This window comes from Castor canadensis, chromosome 18 (genome assembly GCF_047511655.1).
Source record: "Castor canadensis chromosome 18, mCasCan1.hap1v2, whole genome shotgun sequence".
Classification (NCBI taxonomy): Eukaryota; Metazoa; Chordata; class Mammalia; order Rodentia; family Castoridae; genus Castor; species Castor canadensis.
Genome location: NC_133403.1, coordinates 42,685,383 through 42,709,218, shown reverse-complemented (window position 1 = coordinate 42,709,218; position 23,836 = coordinate 42,685,383). Strand labels below are relative to the sequence as shown.

General features: G+C 44.8%; 1 protein-coding gene across 1 annotated transcript in view; it reads right to left on the bottom strand.

Annotated features, from left to right (window-relative positions):
- Tmem132b (transmembrane protein 132B) overlaps positions 1–23,836 on the bottom strand; it is a 318,583-nt gene that overhangs the window by 82,128 nt on the left and 212,619 nt on the right. The window contains exon 4 of the mRNA XM_074061397.1: positions 14,938–15,124. Within this exon, the coding sequence (XP_073917498.1) occupies positions 14,938–15,124 (187 nt within the window). The remainder of the gene's footprint in view (positions 1–14,937; positions 15,125–23,836) is intronic.

The following is a 23,836-nucleotide window of genomic DNA, read 5'->3' as shown; positions in this document are numbered from 1 at the left end:
GTTGAAAACTATAAACCTCAAACCCAGTAAGCCTAGCAAACCCCAAGTGGGAGAGTAATTTTTAAAACCACAGCAAAAAACATCACAATCGACTTGCTCAAAATCATTTATAAATAGGAAATCTTAAAATCAGCCAGAGGAAAAAAGACAATTTAAGTACAGAGGAACAAAACACAAAAGGAGGAGATCAAATTTCTTATCAGAAGCAATGCAAGCAAGATGCCTGTAATCACCATCAGTAACACATCATCATAGATGCCTACAGTCAGTGGAAAGACTGTTCTGCCAAAGAAAAGGCAAAATGAAGACATGTAATGAACACACATAAAAAATAAAAGAACAAATAAACAGTAACATTGACAATACTAGAAATGTTAGAGGAAGTCCTGTGTTAGGGAAAGAAGTGACAGCACAGGGAACATGAATCTGCCCAAAGGAAGGAAGTGAAAAAGAAGCAGTAACCACCCAGGTGAACATATAAGAGATGTGTTTAGTGTTTAAATGAGTATCCACTCTTTAAACAAAAACAATAACCACACAGCATACTTAACACCTAAAGCAGAATGCATGGAATATTAGCATAGATGCCAGGAGAAATTAAATTAAACTATCATTTTAATGTTGGTTTTTTGTACTATATATTTTTTCATTTTATTTTTATTAAATATATTAATTATACAAAGGGGTTTCACTGTGATCTTTCCATAGTGCATATAATGCACTTGGGGATAAGAAGTAACAGGGGGTGAATTTATTGCATTCTTACACTTGATGTGAAATGATAAAATACTACTAGTACTTGATGGTAAACCATGATAAGTTAAAGGTATTCATGATAAACTCTAAATAACCAAAGAAAAGTGACAACAAATCTGCTAATGAAGTGATAAAACAGAATCATATGGACTTTCAGTGTTGCTTAAGTGGTATAGCACCAGCCTAGTAAGTGTGAGGCCCTGATTTCTGCCAAAATAAAAAAAGGAATCATAAAAAAAAAAAAAACTTGATTAATCAAAAAGAAGTTAGAAAAAAAAGAAAATGGAAATGTAGAATAGGACAATTAAAAAACAAACACTAAGATGAGAGACTTAAAGCCAAATACATACATACTACAGTAAATGTAAATGGTCTAAACACAGTAATTAAAAGTGATTGCCAGGTTGTATCACAAAAAGCAAAGACAAAATTAAATGTTGCCTACAACTTTTAAAAGACACAAACAGGTAAAAAGTAAAAGTGATATATCCCACTAAATGTGTGTATGTGTATAGTGTGTACATCCACATATACAGAATTATATACATGCCCATACATACATGATGCTAATATGAATCAAATACAGGCTACAGTGGCTATTTTAACATCAACATAGATTTCACTGCACATAATATTGATGTAGACACAGAAATCGAGTTCATGAAGAAGAAAAGAGTTAACCAATCAGAATGATACAACAATCCTAAATTTTTCATATTTAATAATAGAGCCTCAAAACACATAAAGTGAAAACTGATAGAAATCCCACAAAAAAAACCAAAAAACAGACAAACGTCCAGCTATGGTAGAATATTTCAAAACCCCTGTCTCAATGATTGCTATAACAAATGGGCAGAAAGTCAGTGAGAACTGGAACTAGACTAGATGATCAGACACCTGCCTGACCTTTATGGGACACTTCACCCAAACACAGCTGGGAACATTCCTCAGCTTGCACAGAACATTCACCAAAAGAAATCATTTTCTGCTCCATAAAGCAAGTCTTAATAAATATAAAAGAGTAGGATCACGTAAGGTACATTCTTTGGCCATAGTGGAATAAATATTAGAAATTGGTAACTGGAAGACATCTGGGAAACTTCCCTGAACACTGGAAATACATAGCTCATTGCTAAATAACATACGGATCAAAGAAAAAATCAAAAGCAAGATTAGAGAGTATTGAGTATGAAAACCTACAAGAACTGAAGGGGAAATCTACAGCCCTAACTTCCTGTAGCTGAGAAAAGAACTATAACTAAATCAATGACTTCAGCTTCCACCTAACATTCTACGAAAAGATGAGCCAATTAAATCCAAAGTAAACAGATGAAAAGGAATAACAAATAATAGAGCAGACATCAATGAAATGTTAAAAACCAAAAGAGAAAAATCTACAAAGCCAAAAGCCGATTCTTTGGCATGGTCATTAAAATTGATAAAGCAATTGACAGACCGATCACAAACAAAAGAAAGACGATACAAAAATGTGTACCAGGAATGAGAGCAGTGTGATCACCACAGACTCAAGATACATTACAAATGTGGCAGGGGAACATCAGGAAGGGCTCAAGGCCAAAGTTCACACAGGAAGAAGCAAAACCTCCTAGCCACCTGCTCATTACAGAAGGATAAAGACAAACTGCACCCCCACCATCAAGGAACTCACAGTGAAGAGCCATAAATTGTCAAACACAAGTGTGACCGGGTGACTTTGGAAGGCACCAATTCTGTGAAGGAAAGAAGGCTCATGGAAGTCATGGTGGGTGGCTGGAGACTATGCCACTACTCCAAAGAGAAGAACTCATTCAGCCTGAGCCTGAGTGAAGGGATGGAGCCACCTTCTGTGTCACAGTGGGCCTGCACCAAGGTCTTGCAGTGAGAATAAGATTGGCCCATTCCAGGAAAGAAGGAGCCAGTATGACTGTAATAGATTTGAAAGGGATGACAAATGAGGGAAAGGGGTGGGAGGAAGAGAAAAGCATACAGAGTTCTTTGGGACACATGGGAAGTTGGATGTAATTCCAAATGCAATGGGAAGCCAATGGCAACTTTCAATCGTGGATGCAAGTAATATGCTTAATGAATGAAAGAGAGCCTGGTAGGGTGTAGAGAAGGATGTGGGCCAGGACAAGGCAGGAGGGGAGCAGTGAGGCCAGTGGGAGGCAATGACAGTTGCCCTAGCAAGAGATGGTTATGGCTGAGCCCAGGTGCTACAGAAGGATGGAGGAAAGTGGCTAGACTCTGGATGTACTGTGGAGGTTAAGGTCACCAGGACTTGCTGAAGCCTGGATATGATGGTTGAAATGAAGAGGCATCAGTATGACTCAAATATTCTTATTCTAAGTAACTGGGTAGATGCATTGCCATTTGCTGATAGAGGGAAGACAGGAAGGAAAATTCTGTCAACATAAAAAGTAGTAGTTGAAGAACCTCTGGGGCTCTGGGATGACCAGAATCTCAGTAAGCCCTTCCCAGTGCAGTTCTCCAAAATCACATACCACTGGCAGAGTTCATTCACAGAAATGTCACTCCAGAGAAGCTGGATCTCAGAGTTACAGATGATGCTCTTTGAACTTGAGCTCACGTCAGAATCCACTCAACTAAGAATCAAAAGCTTAATCAACTGCAGTGGAATAGGAATGGATTCCTGGTGCAAACATAAATGGCCTCTCTCCAGATGACTATCCAACAGCTAATCACTTGAGATGTACTTACTGCCTGCCCCGAATGAAGGTCTGTGTGTCCTGCCTCAGATGGTGTGGTGGTTAATCTTGATTGTCACCTTGACTCAATTGAGATGCTTAGGAGACTGGCAAAGCACACTTCTGGGTGTGTGTGAAGATGTTTCCAGAGATAACTGGCATGTGGGCTAAAGAGGAAAGACCCCACACACACAAATGGCAGGACCACCCAATAGGCTGGGGGCTCAGATGGAACATAAATGGAAGAAGGAGGAAGCCAGCCAGCGCTTGCGAGCTCCATTCTTCCTGAGCAAGTATGGCCATGTTTGCTGTCACAATCACCCATGGACATCAGGCTTCAGTTCCTTCAGAATCCCACCAGTCACTCTCCAGAGGCTCCCAGGCCTTCGGCCTCAGACTAAGGCTGCATCATTGGTTCCCCTTGTTCTGAGGCTTCCATCTTCTTAGACTGAGCTACGGTGTTCTCTGTTTCTCCAGTGTGCAAACCACCATTGGTTGTGGGACTATGTAGCTTCCGATTATGTAAGGCAATCTGATAAATTCCCTTTTATAAGATATATGAAAGAGAGATCCAACAGTTGGGATACTGACCACTGTAACGACCACCCCAACGGAGGCCACAGTTATATTCATGTAGTTATTCCTCATCGCATGGAAGCTGGGACTCCGGAGATATGGGTTCCTAGGACAGCTCAGTCCCTTTCTGGCTGGATACCATGAACAAATTCTCTCTGAACTAAGGTGGGAACAAGGTAAATGACCTGGGAAAAGTTACCCACTCATGGTTCCGTTTCCCTTGGAGGTTGACCTTGATTAAATGATCTTCAGTGTTTCATCCAAATCAAGTACAGCCTGTGAACTTTACATACCAAAACACAGTGGAGTGAGGCTGAGATAAAAATTCCAGTGTCAACAAGGACCAAATATGCAAGTGAGTGAAGCAGGCCTGGTTGGGGATGGGGGAAAACAGAGAGCTACAGGCCTGTGATCTCTGGAGCCACACTACCTAACATCCCATGTGACAAGTAGGGGACACTGAGCCTTAGAAACAGCCACACAGCCAATAAGTGGAAAAGCAGGGACTTGAACCCAAGTTGATCAGACTCCCAACCACAATGTTTTACCACTCCCCATGCCCACCTCTCTCTCTCTCTCTCTCTCTCTCTCTCTCTCTCCACCTCTTTGGCCTCCCCTACTCAAAATGGCCAGGATAACAAGGGGACCACACATCTACACCTGGAAGTAGCTGACTCAAGTTCCCACCTCTCCTTGCCTCTCTTCCTTTACCCTATGCAAACATCCAGGGATGAACGAGCCAGCCTGTCTCTATCTTTCCCCACCCCTGTCCTCTCCCAATGATGATGCTCATTTCTGGAGCCAATGTCCACAACAGGATGTCCACCCCATGTGGCATGGAAGGGCAAAGGCCAACACTAAGTCACTCATGGTTCTCAGGAACGTAGGAAGACGGCTGAAGATAGAGGATGGTGGTGATTGGTCTTTCTGCCACCTGGAGACATGGAAGATGAGTTTGGTGTGCTGATATGCTTTGCTTTCAGGAACGTATCCTATTGCAGCATCCTTATGGGAATTTTAAATGCTTTAACATATTTTAAAAGGTAATTCATTCATATACTAAAAAAAATACCCAACGGAACACAAAATGATTCTCGTCTTGGTAACACTACATTTATTAAACTAGGTTTTAAGGACATGCATATTTATGTTACTATTACTCTGTCCCACCTCATATCCTTAACTTACTGAAAGCTTCAAAGCCCCTTTCCTCAACATATTCCCAAGTTCTGGGGATCAGCATATGGACAACTTTGAGAGGTCATTATTCTGCCCTCCACAGTGGATAGATATGTGGTTTTGCCTTTCCAATGGGCACCCACAAGAAAGATTGGTGTCGGGTCCAAAATCGCAGGGTAGAGGCCCAGCCCTGGCTGGGAAGCAGCCTGTGACCCTCTTGGGTTTCTTGCTGCCTGGACAATGCACTGTGCTCCTTCCTGCCTCCGTCTTCAGCTGCCCTCCCTGTGGAGAGGGTAGGACCTTAAGCAATCACCAGCCAAAGGCAGACATCTTCCAGTCACAGCAGTTCCGGGGCAAGTAGGAAAGGTGGGCAAGTCTGTCTCCAGGTCTTCAAAGACACCCCTCCCCCGGCCTTTTCTAATGTTCTCTCTCCTTTCCCATCTCAGAAAAGAGTCCAGATATTACTGCAGCTCTATTCTGAGACACAAAGGCCCGATCGTTCCACCCCAGGATGTGAGCATCTTACTGGGGACTTTAGTACCTGGAATATAATCCTTCCTCAATTTTCAAAAAAAAAATTTCCAAAAATAAAAAAAGTAGGAGAATTCTGTTCCTTTTGTTTCTGGGCAGAGACCCTTGGTGACACCGCTGCAGCCAGGAACTGATGGCTCCCTCACCCAGCACCAGCCCCCAGCCCGGTGGCACATGGGGACCTTGGGTCAAAGTGTGTGGAAGGAAGGGTTGGGGGCAACCATGTAGTCTCAGCAGCTCCTCAAGCATGCAGTGACTTCTAGTTCAACACCATGGGCCAGCCACTTGTTTAATGTCATCTTCCTCCCTCAAGGTCTCACTAGAATGGGACTGGAGGAATGAAAAGGTAGAAAGGTCCCAACACAGGGGGCCATCAGTGACAAAAGGGACCGGTCCTTCCTGGAACAACAGAAGTAGCTGGTGAGGTAACAGGGGAACGCCACACAGGATGGAAATAATGCACTAACCTCACAGTGGAGGCAGTTCTGTAAGAGAAAGTGCAGTATGCATACATGCATTACCTTATATATTATTAATTTAAATATCTCATTGGTTATTTCTATAACTAATAAATACCTAAGCAGCGTAAAGTGGGAGGAGTCTAACAGTGCTATTTATCCTTTGGTCAGGGATGGAGCCAACTGATACCACACTGCCCAACCCTCTTACTGGGAAAATGTCCTATACCTGTGCTGTAAACACAGTACCACCAGACTCATATGGCTATTGAACACCTGAAACATGGCTAGTACAACTGAGGAACTGAACTTTTAATTTTATTTAATATTAATGTTAACTTAAAAAGCCACGGGTAACTAGAGGCCACCACATGGAAGAGCTCAGATTCTACCCTAAAATTAAATCATTCCCTCTAAAGACTATACTCAGCCACCATGGCAGTAATTATGACAGTAGTCATAGTAATAAAAAAACAAAACAATGACTTTGATCACTGACTTATTTTTACCATGAAGTTTTTTTTCCCTAGTCAGAGCAAGGTATTTTAAAACCCAACATTGCTTATAGTGGTTAATGTTTTTTGGAGTTCAGAGCTTTCCTAATAGATTCACTGTCTTGTCTTAAGTATAAGTCAACAGAAGTCTTAGCACTTTCTTTAAAACTTTTCAGTGTACAGAGTATGACTTCATTGCTACAAAATATGATGTCCGCCGACCACCTCTTTGCCAAGCCTGCCATGTCTGCACCATGTGGACATAGAGCAGAAATGTTTAACCATGGCTCTATATGACTGTGGTACTGAGATTTTGATTTTCCCCTGTGTTTTTAATTTCATTATTTATGATGAGAACATATCATTTTAAATGAAAACAAAGTCTTTCGAGGAAAAACCCACTAGGCGCCCAGCCTTTCTAGCCACAGACCCATTGCTGGATAAGTGAGGTCATACCCTTCTGGGCGGCCAGGTGCCAGCACGGTCTGGCTGCAGGAGGGAGTTTCCTTTACCCACACTCAGGTGGACCCCAAGACCCCTGGAAATCAAAGCTCTCATGGAGCGAAGCCATCAGCAGGAGAGAGGAAGGGGCTAGGGGCAGGTGTGCTGGGAGAGCCTTTTGCAGGGAGAGGGGAAGGAGGCATTTGCGGCCACAACCTGGTCTTTCAGCGCCATCTAGTGTGACACTGGGGACTGTCACCCACCATTCCCTCCCTCAGAAGACAGAAGTGAAAGCCAATCAAAAACGCCATCTTGATTGTGAAATTAAAGCCATTTAGAAACGTTTTGCTGGGCTGGGTAAAAGACTGGGTCAAAATAGAGCATTGTGACGTTTCCTTGCTATTTGCCCCAGGTGGGGCTGAGGTACAGCTGTTGTGCCCTGAGGTGGAGAAGGTGTAATGGTTACTTAAAATCTGCACTTACTCCCATTGGCCAGTGGCCAACCCAATCCATTATTAAATAATTTGAGTTTCGCCACTATTCCAAAACATTTCCTCATTAAGCAAAACTAAGAAGGAAACAAGCTGTTCACATGGATTATGTATGTGTTATGTGATGAGCGCTGGGTATATAAAGTTTGGTTTCGTGCTTATGATAACTGATAAGGTTGTGCGAGTAGGATTTGCAAGATCCCTTCTGCAGTAGGATAAGTAGGAGGATCCCTTGAAGGGCACACAGCTTAAGTAAGGGCAAGTGTGGGTTTGATGAGACAGGCTGACTCTCCCTACACACACACATGGCCACATGGTTCCTCCGAAGGGAAGAGGCTCTCCCTTCCTGGACAGTACAGGAACTGGCAAAGCCATTTGCCACCAAGGACTTGGCCTTGCCATTTCTAGGCTTGGGGAGCAAGTGGAAGTTGAAGTGCTTACAAACAACTCACCTACTCACACCTTCATACTATGATAAATGACCTAGTTGGCCTGTCAACAGTCAATGAGTTTTTGTTGCTGTTGTTTTTTAAGAAAATTATTGACTCAGAATACAGTTCCCTGATTATTTTATCACCTTTAAGGAGGTGCAAAACAGGACCATAAAACCCCTCCCAAAAATCTCAATTTTGTCATTCAGGGAACAATTCCACAGCAAACATCTTTGATGGATGGGCCTCAGGATGACCATATTAATGGTGTTGACAGAGCCCTTAAAAATTTACCCTATCACATCTATGCCATAGAAGTGTCTGGATTCTAGCATTGTATACCTCTGACTGACAGACACCAGTGTACCTCCTCAACTTGCTTAGCTTGGCCTATTTTTTCCCTCTCTCATCTTCAGAAATTACACATCAGCAAAGGTTTTCCCAAAAACACACAAGTCAACCAAAACAAACATCTCAATGGGCTTTTCCCTTCTTTGTTACTTCAATGGTTGCAAATCACCCTCCAAAAAGCAGTCCTTTTCTGTTGTTATTTTTAATGTATACCAGGAAGCAGCATAACATCTAAATCCAGCTGTGGGGCCACTGCGATAATGAGTTTGTGAAATACCCTCTTGTCCAAACTGTGAACAGCGGCCCTCCCAAGCATGTGACTTTCATCTCTACCAACAAAGGTGGTTATTTCTAGCCATTTGTAAAGTGTATTCGCTGGACACATATTGCCCTTGACAATTTAAAATTGCTCCTTTCAGCTGTGAGCATCTTGGATCAATCAGGTGAGGCCATGTGTATATACCTGAAGTCACCCCATTTGCAGAGTATCTTGCTCTTCCTGGCACATAGGAGACCCTAAAAGGCAGATCTGACTTCAGCTTATTCTGGGCACCAACTGCCAAAAGTTGCATGTGCTCTGCAGCAGGAAGCATGCTGACAGACTTGTTATGGGGGAGGAGGAGGTGCACAGACCTTCTAGAAAGGCACATGGCATGGGAGTTCCACAGAAATGACTTTCAAAGACAATAGAAACTCTCTTGTCTTGCTAAGCAGAGTCCAGTCAACACTACTGAACATAAATGTTCTTCACCCAAGTTACTAGCTGTGGGCTGGGGCATGGCTCAAGTGGTAGAGTGCCAGCTTTGCAAGTGCAAGGCCCTGAGTTAAAACTGTCAAAGAACAAAGTAAGAGCCCACTGGAGCCAGTATCTAGAACTTCACTCTCACTAAAGGTATTGTTGGTGTAGAGACTGGGTCAGCTCAGAGCTAAGTGCTAAGTCCTTGAATTCTGCATTCTGCCCCTGTAGGGGGATGTGACTGTTTAATGAGTTAATGTACACAAGCCACAGCGGTAGGCAGAATAATGACCTCAAACGTGTCCACATTCTAATCATAGACACTCTGAATATGCTACCTTGTGTGGAAGAAGTCACTTTGCAGGTGTGGATAATTTAAGACTCTTGGGATAGGAAGATGATCCTGGATCCTGGGACAAATGTGACCACAGGGGCCCTTCTAAGAGGAAGGCAGGAAGGTTGGACTCAGAGATGGTGACATAAGAAATAAAGGTTGGAGTGATGCAATTACTGAAAGGGGAACATAAGCCAAGGGATGCTGGCGACCTCTGTGAGCTGGAATGAGCAAAGGATGAGTCTCCTCCAGATCCTCCAAAAAGAACACATCTCTGCTCAGTCCTCTATCTTAACTCTGTTAAGAACCATTTCAGACTTCTGACTTCCAGAATTGTAAGGCAGATTGTACTGTTTAAAATCACTACATTGTAAGTACTTTGTCATATCGGCAGGAGGAAGCTAACACTGAGAACAGAGCATGAAGGATGGAAGCCCCAAGAAGTGTTAGCTGTCGCTACCAAGGACTGCAGACTCCACCCTGCCTTCCTCACCTGACCTCTTTCTTCTGCCTCTCTCCCCTTGCTCTGCCACCTGGCCTTCTTTGCTCTGTTTAATTCTGCTTGAAAATATGTACTGGTCCCTCTGCCAGGAATGTTCTTCCTCCACAGTTTTCTGTGGTTCTCTCTGGCTTTTCTTTCTGAATAGTTCTGAGAGTAAATGCCAGGCCCTTAGGAAGATCCCTTCCTGGTCACTCTACCCCCTGCCCAATCTCTGTCCTCTTCTCCCTCATGAGTTTTTCCAGGGCAGTCATCATATCGGGAAGGATGGGATATCCATGTTTCTGGAATTGGTCAGTCTACTCACCCACCTCGGATGTGAGCACAGAAGCTGAGACCCTGTCTGCCTCATTCATCGTCGTCCACTAGAACAGCATTTGGCACAGAGTCGGCACCCAAATGCTCTTGGAATAAAGAAGCATTTGTGCCCAGGTCGTGCTGTGAGGTTTCGGGCCAGCGTGACTGAAAAGAAATCTGATTATCTCACTCCGGCCTATGCTGAGCCTGCAGTCCCAGTTGCCTAGAAACTCACCAAGTGTGTTCATTTTTTGATTCCAACCTTTTTGAAAGATAATGTGTTTTTTATCTGCATGTGCAGAGCTGGGCTTTTTAGTTTTAAGAACTGTAGTTGAATGGTGGGCTGCAGTCCTAAACTCCAAGCCACCCACGGGAACAAATCCCCATGCTCAAAGCTCAGTAATTGGACAGAAAACCTAAGAAAAAGAACACTGTGGAGGGAAAAAGGAAAACATGTGCTTTCAGTGGAGGAAAAAAAAGGAAAGAGAAGAAACAGACACACTAGTTAGCATTTCTCAACTATGGAGAAGGCAGCAAAAATTGTCTTCAATTTTAAAGATGGTAGAGAAGACAGTAGTATCACCCCTCTCTTTAGATCACCATGTTTAAGAAAAGACTTCTGTGCTGACCTTCTAGAATGGAAATACTAGACATAAATGGCTTCCATGGCTGAGTGATTCAAAATAAATGTTTATTGTATAGTGATTGACTGGAAAGATGGAAGCGTAGATGGATGGAAAGAATGATGGATGGATAGTAGATGGATGGTGGATAGAGGGTAGATGGATGGTGGATGGGTGATTGATAATGGATGGTGGCTGCATGGGTGGATGGATAGAGGGTGCATGGTGAATGGATAAATGAATGGGTGGATGGATGGATAGTGGATGGAAGGATGGATGGATGGATGGATAGTGGATGGATGGTGGATGGATGGCTGATAGTGGGTGGACGGACGATGGAGAGTGGATGGATGGTGGGTGGATGATTGATAATGGATGGTGGATAATGGATGGTGGATGAATGGATGGATGGTGGATGAATGGATGGATAGTGGATGGATGGATGGATGGTGGATGGATGGATGGATGGATGGATGGTGGATGGATGGTGGATGGATGGATGGATTTATGGTGGATGGATGGATGGATGGTGGATGGATGGATGGATGGATGGTGGATGGTGGATGGATGGATGGACAGTGGATGGATGGATGGTGGATGGATGGATGGATGGTGGATGAATGGATGGATGGTGGATGGATGGATGGATGGTGGATGGATGGATGGATGGTGGATGAATGGATGGTGGATGGATGGATGGGTGGATGGATGGATGGATGGATGGTGGATGAATGGATGGATGGACGGGTGGATGGATGGATGGACAGATGGATGGATGGTGGATGAATGGATGGATGGTGGATGGATGGATGGATGGTGGATGGATGGATGGATGGTGGATGAATGGATGGATAGTGGATGAATGGATGGATGGTGGATGGATGGATGGATGGTGGATGAATGGATGGATGGTGGATGAATGGATGGTGGATGGATGGATGGGTGGATGGATGGATGGATGGTGGATGAATGGATGGATGGTGGATGGATGGATGGATGGATGGTGGATGAATGGATGGATGGTGGATGAATGGATGGTGGATGGATGGATGGGTGGATGGATGGATGGATGGGTGGATGGATGGATGGATGGATGGTGGATGAATGGATGGATGGATGGACGGATGGATGGATGGATGGATGGTGGATGGTGGATGGATGGATGGATGGTGGATGGATGGATGGATGGATAGTAGATGGTGGTGAATGGATAGATGGATAGATGGTGGATGGAAGAACGAATGAGTATGTCACCATAGCCATTGTCCTTGTCAAGCCCACAATGAAGATTACATCTCAACTTGAATTTTGGAGGGAACACATTCAAGCCACAGCACAGAGGACTTTGACAAGTGCTTGTGGATCAATAAATTCATTATGATCCAATAAATGACCCAAACAAACAAAAGATGACCTAAGAACAAAGACTTGACATTCCAACCCAGTAGACAAACCCCTTAGACCATGGAGCTGTCTCCTTCTCCAGCTCCTGTATCTCCTTCGCTGTTCCCAAAGGGCAGCCACGCCCCCTGCAGACCTTGAACTCCTAGGCCCTGTTGCTCTACTCACCACACAATTGTACCTCCACCACCCTCCCTTCCTTTTCCACCTGGCTGAAGTCCATTTACCTTCAAGAATTAGACAGAGCCTCCCCTGTTTCTTGGTTGACTCTCCCTGACAGTAGGTCACACACACACATGAATACAGTATATCCTCTCTCTCCCTCTCTCTCTCCCACCCACTACCACTGTGTGCCCATACAAGTTTTATGGCTGGGTCTGACTCAGCAAATTGGATGCCTTCTTGCCTCCAGGAGTAGCACCACCTCTGTCTGGTCTCCTCCCACAATTGAGCAGCCATCTCTGCCTGGCTGGACAATGATGAAAAGAACAATAGCTAAATACTATTGCATGCATATAACATGCCAGGCCAACATGCAAACACTTCACTGAATTAACTTATTTAATCCTCACAAAACTCTACTGAGCAACACTGGTCCCTTGGAGTAACTTTGAAACTCTTTACAGTGAATCAAGAGGCCATAAATGACACAGCGCTCAACCATCTCTCCCTGGCACTTTTCAGACAATGGAAACTAAAGTCAAGCACAAGAACATGTCCCAGATGGTGAGACACCAACAGTCACAGGCATACAGAGAACACAACATCCATACAGTGGCCTCTCTGGAGAAGCAAGAAACAGACTGTGCTGGGGTGGGGAAGTGAGGATAGATGAAGTGGGGTAGCAGAAAGAAAACCCTGGTCAAGCTTCATGGCAGCCACACATGTGGGCAAGCACATTGCTCTGTCCACTGGACCCTGTACCTATCACCAAGAAACAGACACCCCACTGTGGAAAGTGGAGGCCATGGCAGAAAAGCTTACAGGACCTGTGTCTTGACTACCTGGCACTACCAGCTTTTCACTCACATAGAATTTCACCAGTACCTTACTCCCACAGTGCTATTCTGCCCCCACCATGTAACCTGACCCATGAGCGACATTCCAACACACCCAGCACCTCGGTTAAGTCTTCAGGTGGCACTGTGAGGATGTCACCACTGGCCAAAGAGAGTATGAGTGCTTTCTGCAAAGGAAATGAACCCTGTTGCAAGAGATGAGAATTATATTCCTGAAAACCTAGTAATGTCAGAACAGCAGTCCCCTTTCACACAAATACCCTCCAACTGCTACTTATCATAAGATGCTGAAGTTAAATTCCAGCCAAGGATAATCCTGGAAATACTCAACTCCACCATTGTAGCACTCAAGCACACCTTGGCATTCGTGATAAATGGGCGTGGCTACCTTCCAATGATGCTTTATTTACAAAGACAGGCAGCATATGGATTTAGCCCACGCTCATGCAGGAGTGCAATGCCCTCCTTCTGAATTCCGTCCTCAGAAGTCTCCAGAGGCTTCAGGACCTATGGGGACTTGAGTGCCACAAATTCAGCATGGGAGAAAATGCCAAGGACTTTCAGTGAAGACAGCCTCTGGGTTGAACTGGAAATTTTTTGGGAGAACTCCCAGGGGAAAGGAACACAGGAAAGCCTCAAATCCCTAGAACTCACATCCATCCATCTCTGACCCTTAACAGACACTTTCCTGCCAAGTGTGGCTGCCACCAAACCAAAATGTGGGTGGCTACTGATGGGGGTGATCCCAGTCAGTTTAATTTTAAAAAACTAGCTGCCCCTGGAAGCTGGGATTAAAACACTATATTTATTCATTCAGCAACCAGCCACGGATTGCCCAGGAATAACTGAGTGCGAACCCCCGCACTTCAGTCCCAGACAGGAAGGTCACAGCAGTGCAAATGCATCTGAACATTTCCAATGTGGAAAGCCATATCAACAGCATGGCCCTCCCTGGACCCACGGCAACATTCTTTTAGGTTGTGGAATCTCATCCATGACCCTGTTCTCAGGTGTGGCCCCTGAGCCTGGTGTGGACAGAGTTTCACTCAAGCTCAGGGGAAGAAATCCAGTCACTGCCAGGCCAATGAAACAGAAATACAGGCCATTTAATGGGCTCTGGGACCCTGTCCAGGTTCAGCTGGTCAGTACCCAACAAGGCTTTTTTGGTCCATCTGCGTTTTAAAGTTTGCCAATCCCCAGGCCACCTGGGGACTCTCTGGGCAAAGCCAATTGACAAGGGGCTGGTTACTTGGCATATTGAGCCATTGTTCAACCCACCACATAGCCCTGGTGTACTTCAGTAAAACTGTGTCCTCTCAGCACAGCTCTGGGTCCTGATGCACACAGATGGAGACGATAAAGGACGAGGGCTCCCCAGGAACCTTCAGCAATATCCACAAATGAAAAGGGATTTACACAGGAGACCATACGTGGTTTCCAGAAGCCATTATGGGAGGCGGGTAAATAAAATGTAATTTAAGTGTGTTTCCTTTTTAAACAATGTTTAGCAAGCATGTGGGTAATACCACTATACGAGGCTTCACATTCGTAGAATAAAAGTATTCAAAGGAAATTTCCTTGTGATGATTTTTTTCAAGGGACCCCAATTTCTCACCATGGCAAGAGGGACGATGCCCACAAAGGTTGTCTGGCTGATGAAGATCTCGGAGACGAACAGCTCACTCATGGAGTCCTCAACTGGGTACTCTACCTGCCAGGTAATTTGCTGGGCCCCAGCTAGGTCACTGCTGTTGTCAATCCCAAAGTCCACTTGCAAGATCTCATAGAAGGAGCCATTTGCCCTGGAAAACAAACACATGCTAAAGTTCAATTTAAAACCCAGAACACAGCGGAATGTCAAGAATGCAATTAATTGACACATTCCTCTTTGTCAACTGAAAGAATGATTGTCAATTTCAACACAGCATGTGACAATGTAGACATAGCCTAAGTCAACAGCTGTCCATGATTGGCCCACGCCTGAGGATGGGCGTGCATTTCTTCCCTGTGGAGACTTCTCTTCATCGAATAGGAGCTCAGACAACATATTCCATCTCTGCAACACTGAACACAGCTCTCTCCTCCATAGCCCAAGTACCACACACAGGAAAAGTCCCAGGACCTTTTCCCCCAGCTCACAAGGCTCCTCCTGAATCCCGGCTGTTTCTACTGCTGCTTATCTGTGTGCTCATGGACCAGTGACTCAAGGTCTAAGATTTAAAATTGGGGAGACCAGTGGTGACAGTGTGGACTTGTAGGAACATTGCGAGACCAAGAGTGGGAAAGGACTTCCTAAGTACAGGGTTTCCTACATGAACTGTAAGTGATGTGAGGTATAATAGTTGACTTTTTTCATTTCATCAACCTGAAATGAGATTAGATGTGATAGAGAAAATCCCACCTGCCTTAATTCACTGTATGTGTTCTTGCTGTTAGTGGGGGAGAGGTCCCATATAAGTAAAAAAGATGAGTGCTATTCTTAATATTTTTAAATACAGAAAGGCTCTTATAAATTGTGGGCAATTGCATTGGGAAAAAAAGTTACAGAAGAGAGAGTTAAAACAGAAAGACACCAGCACAGGAGGGACTCCAGCTCATGAGCTTCTTTTCATCTCCCTGAATCTCCCTCTACCAGGACCCAAGGAAGGAGCAGCAGAGCAACTCACAAGTCTCCAAGGCCAAAGTCACACAAACCAGCGAGGTCCTACTCTGCCAATGGGGCTGTCTAGACCAAAATGGGCAGGGAAGTCTCTTTCTGACCTTTGGTTCTGGCCCCCCAACTCTCAGCCTGTGAGGAAAGCATTTCAAGACAGTTTTACTATCCAATCCTCAGCCAAACGAATTCTACCACGGACAGCTCCCCACTGTGTCTGCATGAGCAGGAGTGAGGAATCCACCACGGTCTGCTTTTCTTAGATGCCAAGAGATGCCAGAGATAACATCTGGACACAGCTGTGACTCATGCATATGCCTCCTCCTATAAAAGATGCTCTGTCCTGTCAGAACGGATCTCCAGATTCTCTTTGGGCTTTGTAGTCAGAACTGAGGGGCCCTCTTCCTCCACTACCCCTGGTTTCTTGGTGAGAGAAAAAATGAGCATAAATCTATCTGTCACCTGTTATTTAATGATGCTTTTCCTGCAGACTGGTCCTGGGGTAAACGAAGAGAAACAGCCAGACTTTGGGCAAAGGCCTAGGGTCTGCATGAGACAGCCGGCCTTCTACACCAGAGTGTTTCTGACCTTCTGGCCCCGGAGCAGCACTGGCCTCAGGAACTGCCAAGTTCAGCAATGAATTGAACAGCAAATAAGTCACAGTCATTTCTATGTATAAGGTCTTTTTTTAAGGTAATTTTCCTCAAAATGGAGGAAGGAAACCTTTTGCTTTAGTCAGCTGGAATGCTTGCTAATAAGTCCATTTCTATGGAAATAAGTACATAACTGTTAATTTTACCTGATCCGCCCTGATAAGACTTTCAAGTTTAGAAAAGTGCTTTAAAATTCTCTCAATTTAATGACTGGAACAACACTGGGGGAACTGGATTTCATGTTTCAGCTATGAGATGTTTATTAGGAGTGAGTGAGCGCGTGTGTGTGTGTGTGTGTGTGTGTGAGAGAGAGAGAGAGAGAGAGAGAGAGAGGGTGAGGGATCAGGCATGAAGTGCCTCCACCCCAGATCACACAGTATCCTTCCAAAAGGTCTTGTTTCCTACAAGAACTGTATTCCTCATAAACTTCACCTGTGCTAAAGGCTGAGTCTCCTCTATGGGAAACTGGGACCCCTGAGGTGAGAGTGAGACTACTTTTGAGCACACAGTGTGGCTGCAGCTCCAACATGGCTATAATAAGGAGGGGAGAAATGGGGGAGGGCAACCCAGGGACCACATCCAACCATTTGTCAGTCTCCCAGTCACAACAAGAATAGTGGTTGTTTTAGGAGAGAGGGCAAGGGAGGAGGGAGAGAGGCAGAAATACAAGGAAGAAAGAGAAAGACAGAGGGAGAGCTTGACAGCTTGAGCCATTCCCCAGCACGTTGGCTGTGTCATTTACATAGATTAGTTTTCTCGTGCAAACTTCAAGATGGTTCCAGGCCACCAAGCCAAGTGGGTTTTTCTACAAATGGAGTGGGTGAGGCTGTCATTGGTCTCAATCTTGTTTTTTTCCACAAGCCTTTTTCTGGGCAATATTTTTTTAAATGACTGAAAAGAAAGGCAAACACTGAATGGTGATTGCACCATTCAACAAATGCTCCAGGATGGAATTTGCTAGTGCCTCACAGTAAACACAGTGTAAGACCGGACCTCCGGCTCTTCCCCTGGACCATGACCTCCCTGATGACAAAGATGCCCCTGTGTCACCACAGCTCTGATGGCAGAACCAGCTAGCACAGTACCTGGAAAACTGTAGGAGTTCAGTAATTATTTGTTTAACTCACTGAACGTACATGAGAGGCCCATGGGCACACCCTGTAAATTTTTTTGTCATCTACATACTGGGCAATGGGAACCTACCAGTCAGCAGGGTCTTGAGTCTCATTTTTCTATGGGGCTGACAAGCATGTTTACATCTCTGCTTGGAGAAGACACACCTGTCTCCATTGCCAAGACAGAATTCTTCAAAGGCCAAGACCTATGGCAGCAACGGTCACTACAGTCTCTGGTACACTCACCTGTTTAGCACCTGTTATGTATGGGGCATAAATCAGTATGCATACTGACAAATGCTATCACAGCAGTAAGACGAAAGAACTAAATTTGGTTCTTACAAATCAAATTGAATTTTTCAAATTTTAAAAATTATAAGATTTATTTATCTATTCACAGCCATTTTTCAGTTTAAAATAGAATTTGGATTAGAGCAGGAGAGCAAGGAAGGGGATTCAGGGAATGCCTCATACAGAGTTGACATTTGAGCTGAGACCTAGAGGAGGGACAGAAGCCAGACAGAGAGAGTCTCAGCAAATGTTTGTTGAATAAATGGGTAAATCCATTTTAAGCCAAAAAAAGAAAAAGTCATGAGAAAAATGTGTCCCAAACCATCGGCGTGAACACAAGGTGCTAAGTAAAAAAGAGCATCCCGCAAGTCTTTGTTCAGATGCCGTGTGCCACTGAGCCTCCTGGGCCGTCATGACACGTCCATCCCACTCTGCCTTCTCCTCTCGTCCGCTCTGGTTTTTCCACAGCTTTTGCATATAATGTACTGTTATTTATTGACTGTGTTGATTGTCACACACACACACACACACACACACACACACACACACACACACACAAGCGTAAGTGCCAGCAAAGCAGGAATCTTTACCACTTTTTCCCACTAAGTTATCCCAGAATTTACAGCCACTGCCTGAGGCCAGAAGTGAGTGCTCATGAAATACCTGTTGGATAAATTAAATGAAAATTTGAGTATTCAACAACAGTTTGCAAGGTTTCAGAGGCACATCCTACTCACTAAAACCAGAGAGTCTGCTGCAGGTGCTGGGAGGCCAGGGGGGCTTCCTGGAGGTGGTTGGGCTGGGCTGGATTGAACAATGGGCTTATTTGACAGGCAGACATGCCGCCCACTGCTTAGGGTCCCCCTCTTCACCCTCTTCTTTCTCGTTCCAGCTCCAGGGGTCCCCACTCCCACCCAGGGAGGAATTCGTCAAGCCTTGCCTGTGAAACCCTGCTCGAGAGTCGAAGTTCCTCAGTTGCCTCCCAGACCTTCTTCACCATGAGCACGTGGCCATTTCTCAGAACCTGGCATGAAAAAACTCACCACCTCCTTCTTCAGTTTCTTAAAATCTGCACTACCTCCCTATTTCTGTTGTCAGGGTGGGAGTTTGCTTTTTCTCAGCAAGCTGTGGAAAGATTGCTTCCTGTTAACCGCTCAAGCGGTGGTCAGCCACCAGTCTAAAGTCTAAAAATATTCAAGAGTCACTCACTAGACCCGGGACTCACCCTCTTCTAGGGCTCCCAACATCCTCTCCTAATCTGACTTTCTGACTTCTCATCACTGAATTGCTGTGTTGAACTCTTTTTTTTAAAAAGTTCTAGGTCTATGTAACGTAGGACTGGTCCAGGAAATGGGGTTCCCTTACTGTATTTCAGCATCACTTGATTTTCATCCCAAAAGCTGGACACACAACAGCCTGCAGCAAATGCCTGGAGACTTTCTGGCTCAAGGCACTTCAAGGAAATTCCTGGGCAATCCTTAGCTGACCACAAGATTGGGTGACCACATTAGCCACTCATAAGGTAATGGAGCCACACATGACAAAGACTCAGACACTGCAGAATTAGTTCAAGAAATTCCTGACAAAATTTCAAATAATTTAGTAATATTAATTCAGACAGAAAATGCATTTGACCAGCTCCAATACACTTTGCTGTTAAAAACACTCAAGGAAATAGAACAAAGGAAATGCCCCTAACCTGAGAAGAGCAACTGTTGAAAACCAGTATCTCCAGAACAGGTAAAGCTATAAACACAGGAAGTAGGTTAGCATTTACCAAGGACCAGGTAAGTAGGAGATGGGGACTGACTGCTAATGGGCAGTTGATGAAAATGTCCTGAAATCACATAGTGGGGATGACTCCACAACTTCAGGAACATACTAAAAATGACTGAACTGAACACTTTTTTTTTTTAATTTTTTGGTGGCACTGGGGTTTGAACTCAGGGCCTCACACTTGCTAGGCAGATGCTCTGCCACCTGAACCGCACCATCAGCCCTTTTTGTTTTAGTTATTTTTTGGATAAGGTCTCTTCTTTCTGCCCAGGTTGACCCTCACTGTGACATTCCTGTTTGTGCTTCCTGACGTAGCTAAGATGACAGACGTGCACCACCACTCTCAGCTGGCTTGGGGCCTGGAGATCCTTTTGCTCAGACTGGCCTTGAACTGAGATCTTCTGTATCTCTCCCTTCCTGAGGAGCTAGGATTATAGGATGACCCTTTGCCCAGCCTCAAAATGTACATTTTTTCAAAGATGGATTCTGACAAATTAATTATATCTCAAATTTTTTAATGTTGAAAAAAATGAGAGGAAAAACAAAGTTGCAAAAGGATTTGCATGGTATGATACTTTTTCTAAAAATGATAAACATATGAAAAATTTTATATAGTTTATATTAAAAACTACTTAAAACACACAAGGTAGTGATAACATCTATCTAAACGCATGAGGTCCAGGAAGGCTCCATTTCTATCTGTAATATGTGTTTCTTCTAAAATCTGCAGAAAATATTGCCAAGTAGTAAGTTAGCACAGCTGGGGATGAGAAAAATGAAGGTTTGATAAAATATTTTCTACCCTTTTCTCTCATCAAGAAATACTTTATTTAAAAATAGAAGTTTGCCATCCTCAGCTCTCTCCTGTTTGGTTTATTCAGCTTTTGTTTATACCTCGGATGCATTTTTTTCTGGTTTAAACACTCCCCAAAATTCTCTCTCTGCCTCTGCGGCCAGCTCTAATAAGCCAGCCAACACCTCGTCCAACTTCCTCACCACAGGAAAACGGTGTCATTGAAGCCTTCTTTTTCTGTCTTTAAAAAACATTCTAAGTACCTTGTAGACTGGTGCAAGTGGCCTTATTTTTGCTTACCAACGTTTCTCCCAGAGCTGAAAACTATAAATCTTGGTAATGAGCAAACACTTCAGGCACCTCCACTTCCTCGGCTGCCAAACCCTGGACAACTTCTCACACTAACAACCCATCCTCGCTTCCAGCTTATTTGATTTTATCAGCATCACCGTGACAAGCCTGGAGACACCTAAGACAATTGCCTCAATTACTTGGGTTTTTTTCCCCTCCACCACTATCTTTCTGACAACATCCCAAAGTCTTCCAGGAAATGACGGTCCAGAGTCATCTTACTTCATGTTCCTAATGCAACTTTTCGGAGCAGGCGCTCTGTGTCATCCTGTTACAGACCTGGAGGACTACTGTCGAACAAAGTGGCCAATGTGTTTCCTGCTGGAATCCATTTCTATTTAGTTCTCCCTGGAAAGGAAAGACAAGTCTATGCTGCTAGCGGGCATGAGAGATAGCACGACAGACTCTGGACAGAAGTGCAGTAGACGGAACACGGGGCCTTGTTAACTCTGCTAGGCTCCCAGAAGAAACATGCATGGCTTTACCTGAGGGGAACTGGGACCCTGACTTAGATTTAACTAAACAGAATATTCTGAGCTACTCTGTGCACTGACACACACGAGCAAGTGCGAGTCTTTGCCTCTTCTCACATAATTGCAGTACACTGTACACTCTGTTCTGCATCCAGACATCAGATCTCTGAGAAAGAAGCCTAGTTGTCCCCCTTACTGGCCATGGAACCATGAATGATGGCAGAGTCGGTCACATGATCCCAGCTGCTGTAGTGGCAGCAATGGCGACTCTCCTGCCTTCCCAGGAGGGAAGTGGTGAGCAATCCTCATGTCCAATGCACAAGGCGGCCCTGGAAGAGGCAGATCACACCACCGGAAGGGGCAGGTCACACTGCCACAAGCTGGAGCTTCCAGGGCCCACCAAGCATCTGACCCCAGATCCAGGGGTGGAGAGACACTGAGTATAGCACTCGTTTGCTGATTTGTACCAACACATCGACTGTGGGATCTCTACATCCCCTGCCCTGCACCAGATCACACACAGATGGGGAAAGCGAGTCACGTGCAGAAAACTCTAACAACTACTTTTGAAGATCTGGCCTCTGCACCGAAAGCTGCCCAGGTGTTTAGCCCATGAATGCGCCACAGCTGTGCTGGGAAGTAGGGATTTGCCCAACATCTAGCTAGCAGGCTATGTGGCTCCTCCAAGTGATAGCACCAGCTAAGGAGACCATGGTCCTGGGGCTGTGCCCTCTGTGTGCTGGTCATCTGGGAATTTTCCATTTGCTGTACCTGTAAGTCCAGCATCCTGCAGGTCACTCTGGTCACCAGAGCACAGTCGGCAGCTACGGCTGGATTTTCCCTGCTGAGAGACAGGAGCAGCAACACACACAAAGGACTGTGCTGGTTACACAATTCCATTAAGGGGACTGTAACAATTAGATGACCAGGGCTGCGTGCATGGTTGACCTACAAAGAGCAGAACCAAGATGTGCCCAACATTATATCAGGAGGCTCAGGTTCACCTGCAGCAAAATCTGAGGGCAGCAGACATGCAAGTGTCCTTATCAGAGAAACTCACAGTTCTCAGACAAGGGGCTGGAGTTGAAGGTGTGAAAACCATGAATCCTTTGCAGTCTGCCTCCTGTGGCACCTCCATCCGGGCTTCCAGTGACTCAGTCAAATCTGGGTCTTAACACTTCTCTTTCTGCAGTAGTCTCTACCCAGCCGTCCAGGAAGCCTGTTGGTTCCCCATTTGGAAATAAGTTTTATGTTTATTTTATTAGCACATTTTAATTATGTAAGGGGGTTTCATTTCAGTATTCACAGCTAGGTAAGCTACACTTTGAACAAGTTACCCCCCCTCTACTATTCTCCCTTAACCTTGCAGTTCCCTCCCATCTTCTTCAAATACAGTTAGTGGGTTTCATTACACTGTCTTTATCTGTATATGTATGCACGTATCTCACTTGCCCCCAGTACCCTCTCCTTTTCCCTCCCTGTTCCAATGATCCCCCCCGCAACAGCTGTCCCTTTACACTCATGCCCCATTATCATCATCACCACCACCATTATTTTAGATCTAGAGTCTGCACGTGACAGAAAACACGAGACATTTGGCCTTTTGAGCTTGGCTGATCTCACTCGACATGCTAAAAAACACTTTCAATGTGGTGGTGCAGTCCTGTAATCCCAGCTACTCAGAGACAGAGACAGGAAGATCGCAGTTCAAGGCTGGCCCCAGGCAAAGTGAACGGGAGACCACCTGAAATGCAAATTAAAAGCAAAAAGACTGGGGGGCTTTTGCTTGCCTAGCAAAGGGTGCGGCCCTGAGTTCAATCCCCAGCAGCACAAAAGATAAACAAATAAATAACCTGACTGAGCTGGAGAGGGGCATAGCTGCTTAGGATAGGATAGGGCACCCGAAATAAATAAATAAATAAATAACGCTTTCACTCTTGCCTTGTCTACCACTTCTGCCCTGGTGCAGTCAGCTGCGGTACTGCCACAGCTTCCTGTCTAGGTGATCTCGGCTCGCTCCCCCACCTCTGCCCTGCACTGCATTTTCTCTATACCTCAGCCAGAATGCTTCTGTAGGAACGTAAGTCAGACAGTTTCCCTGTCCTGTTCAAGACCCTTGAGGAGCTCTCACCTCATTCACAAACGATCCATAAGGCCCTGCACACCTGGGCCCCCTGCACCCCACAACCGTAAATGCCTTTATTACCGTTCTCCCCAGCTCCCCCATCTTGACCCATGCTGTTACTATCCTTTTTTTTTCATTTTTATAAGATATATCCATTGTACAAGAGGGATTCCTTGTGACAATTTCAAATAGGCTGACATTGTACATTGGTTAGGTGACCCCCACCATCTTCCCCCACCCTGGCCCCCTTTCTGCCCCACTTAAAGTACTTGCAAGAGTGTATA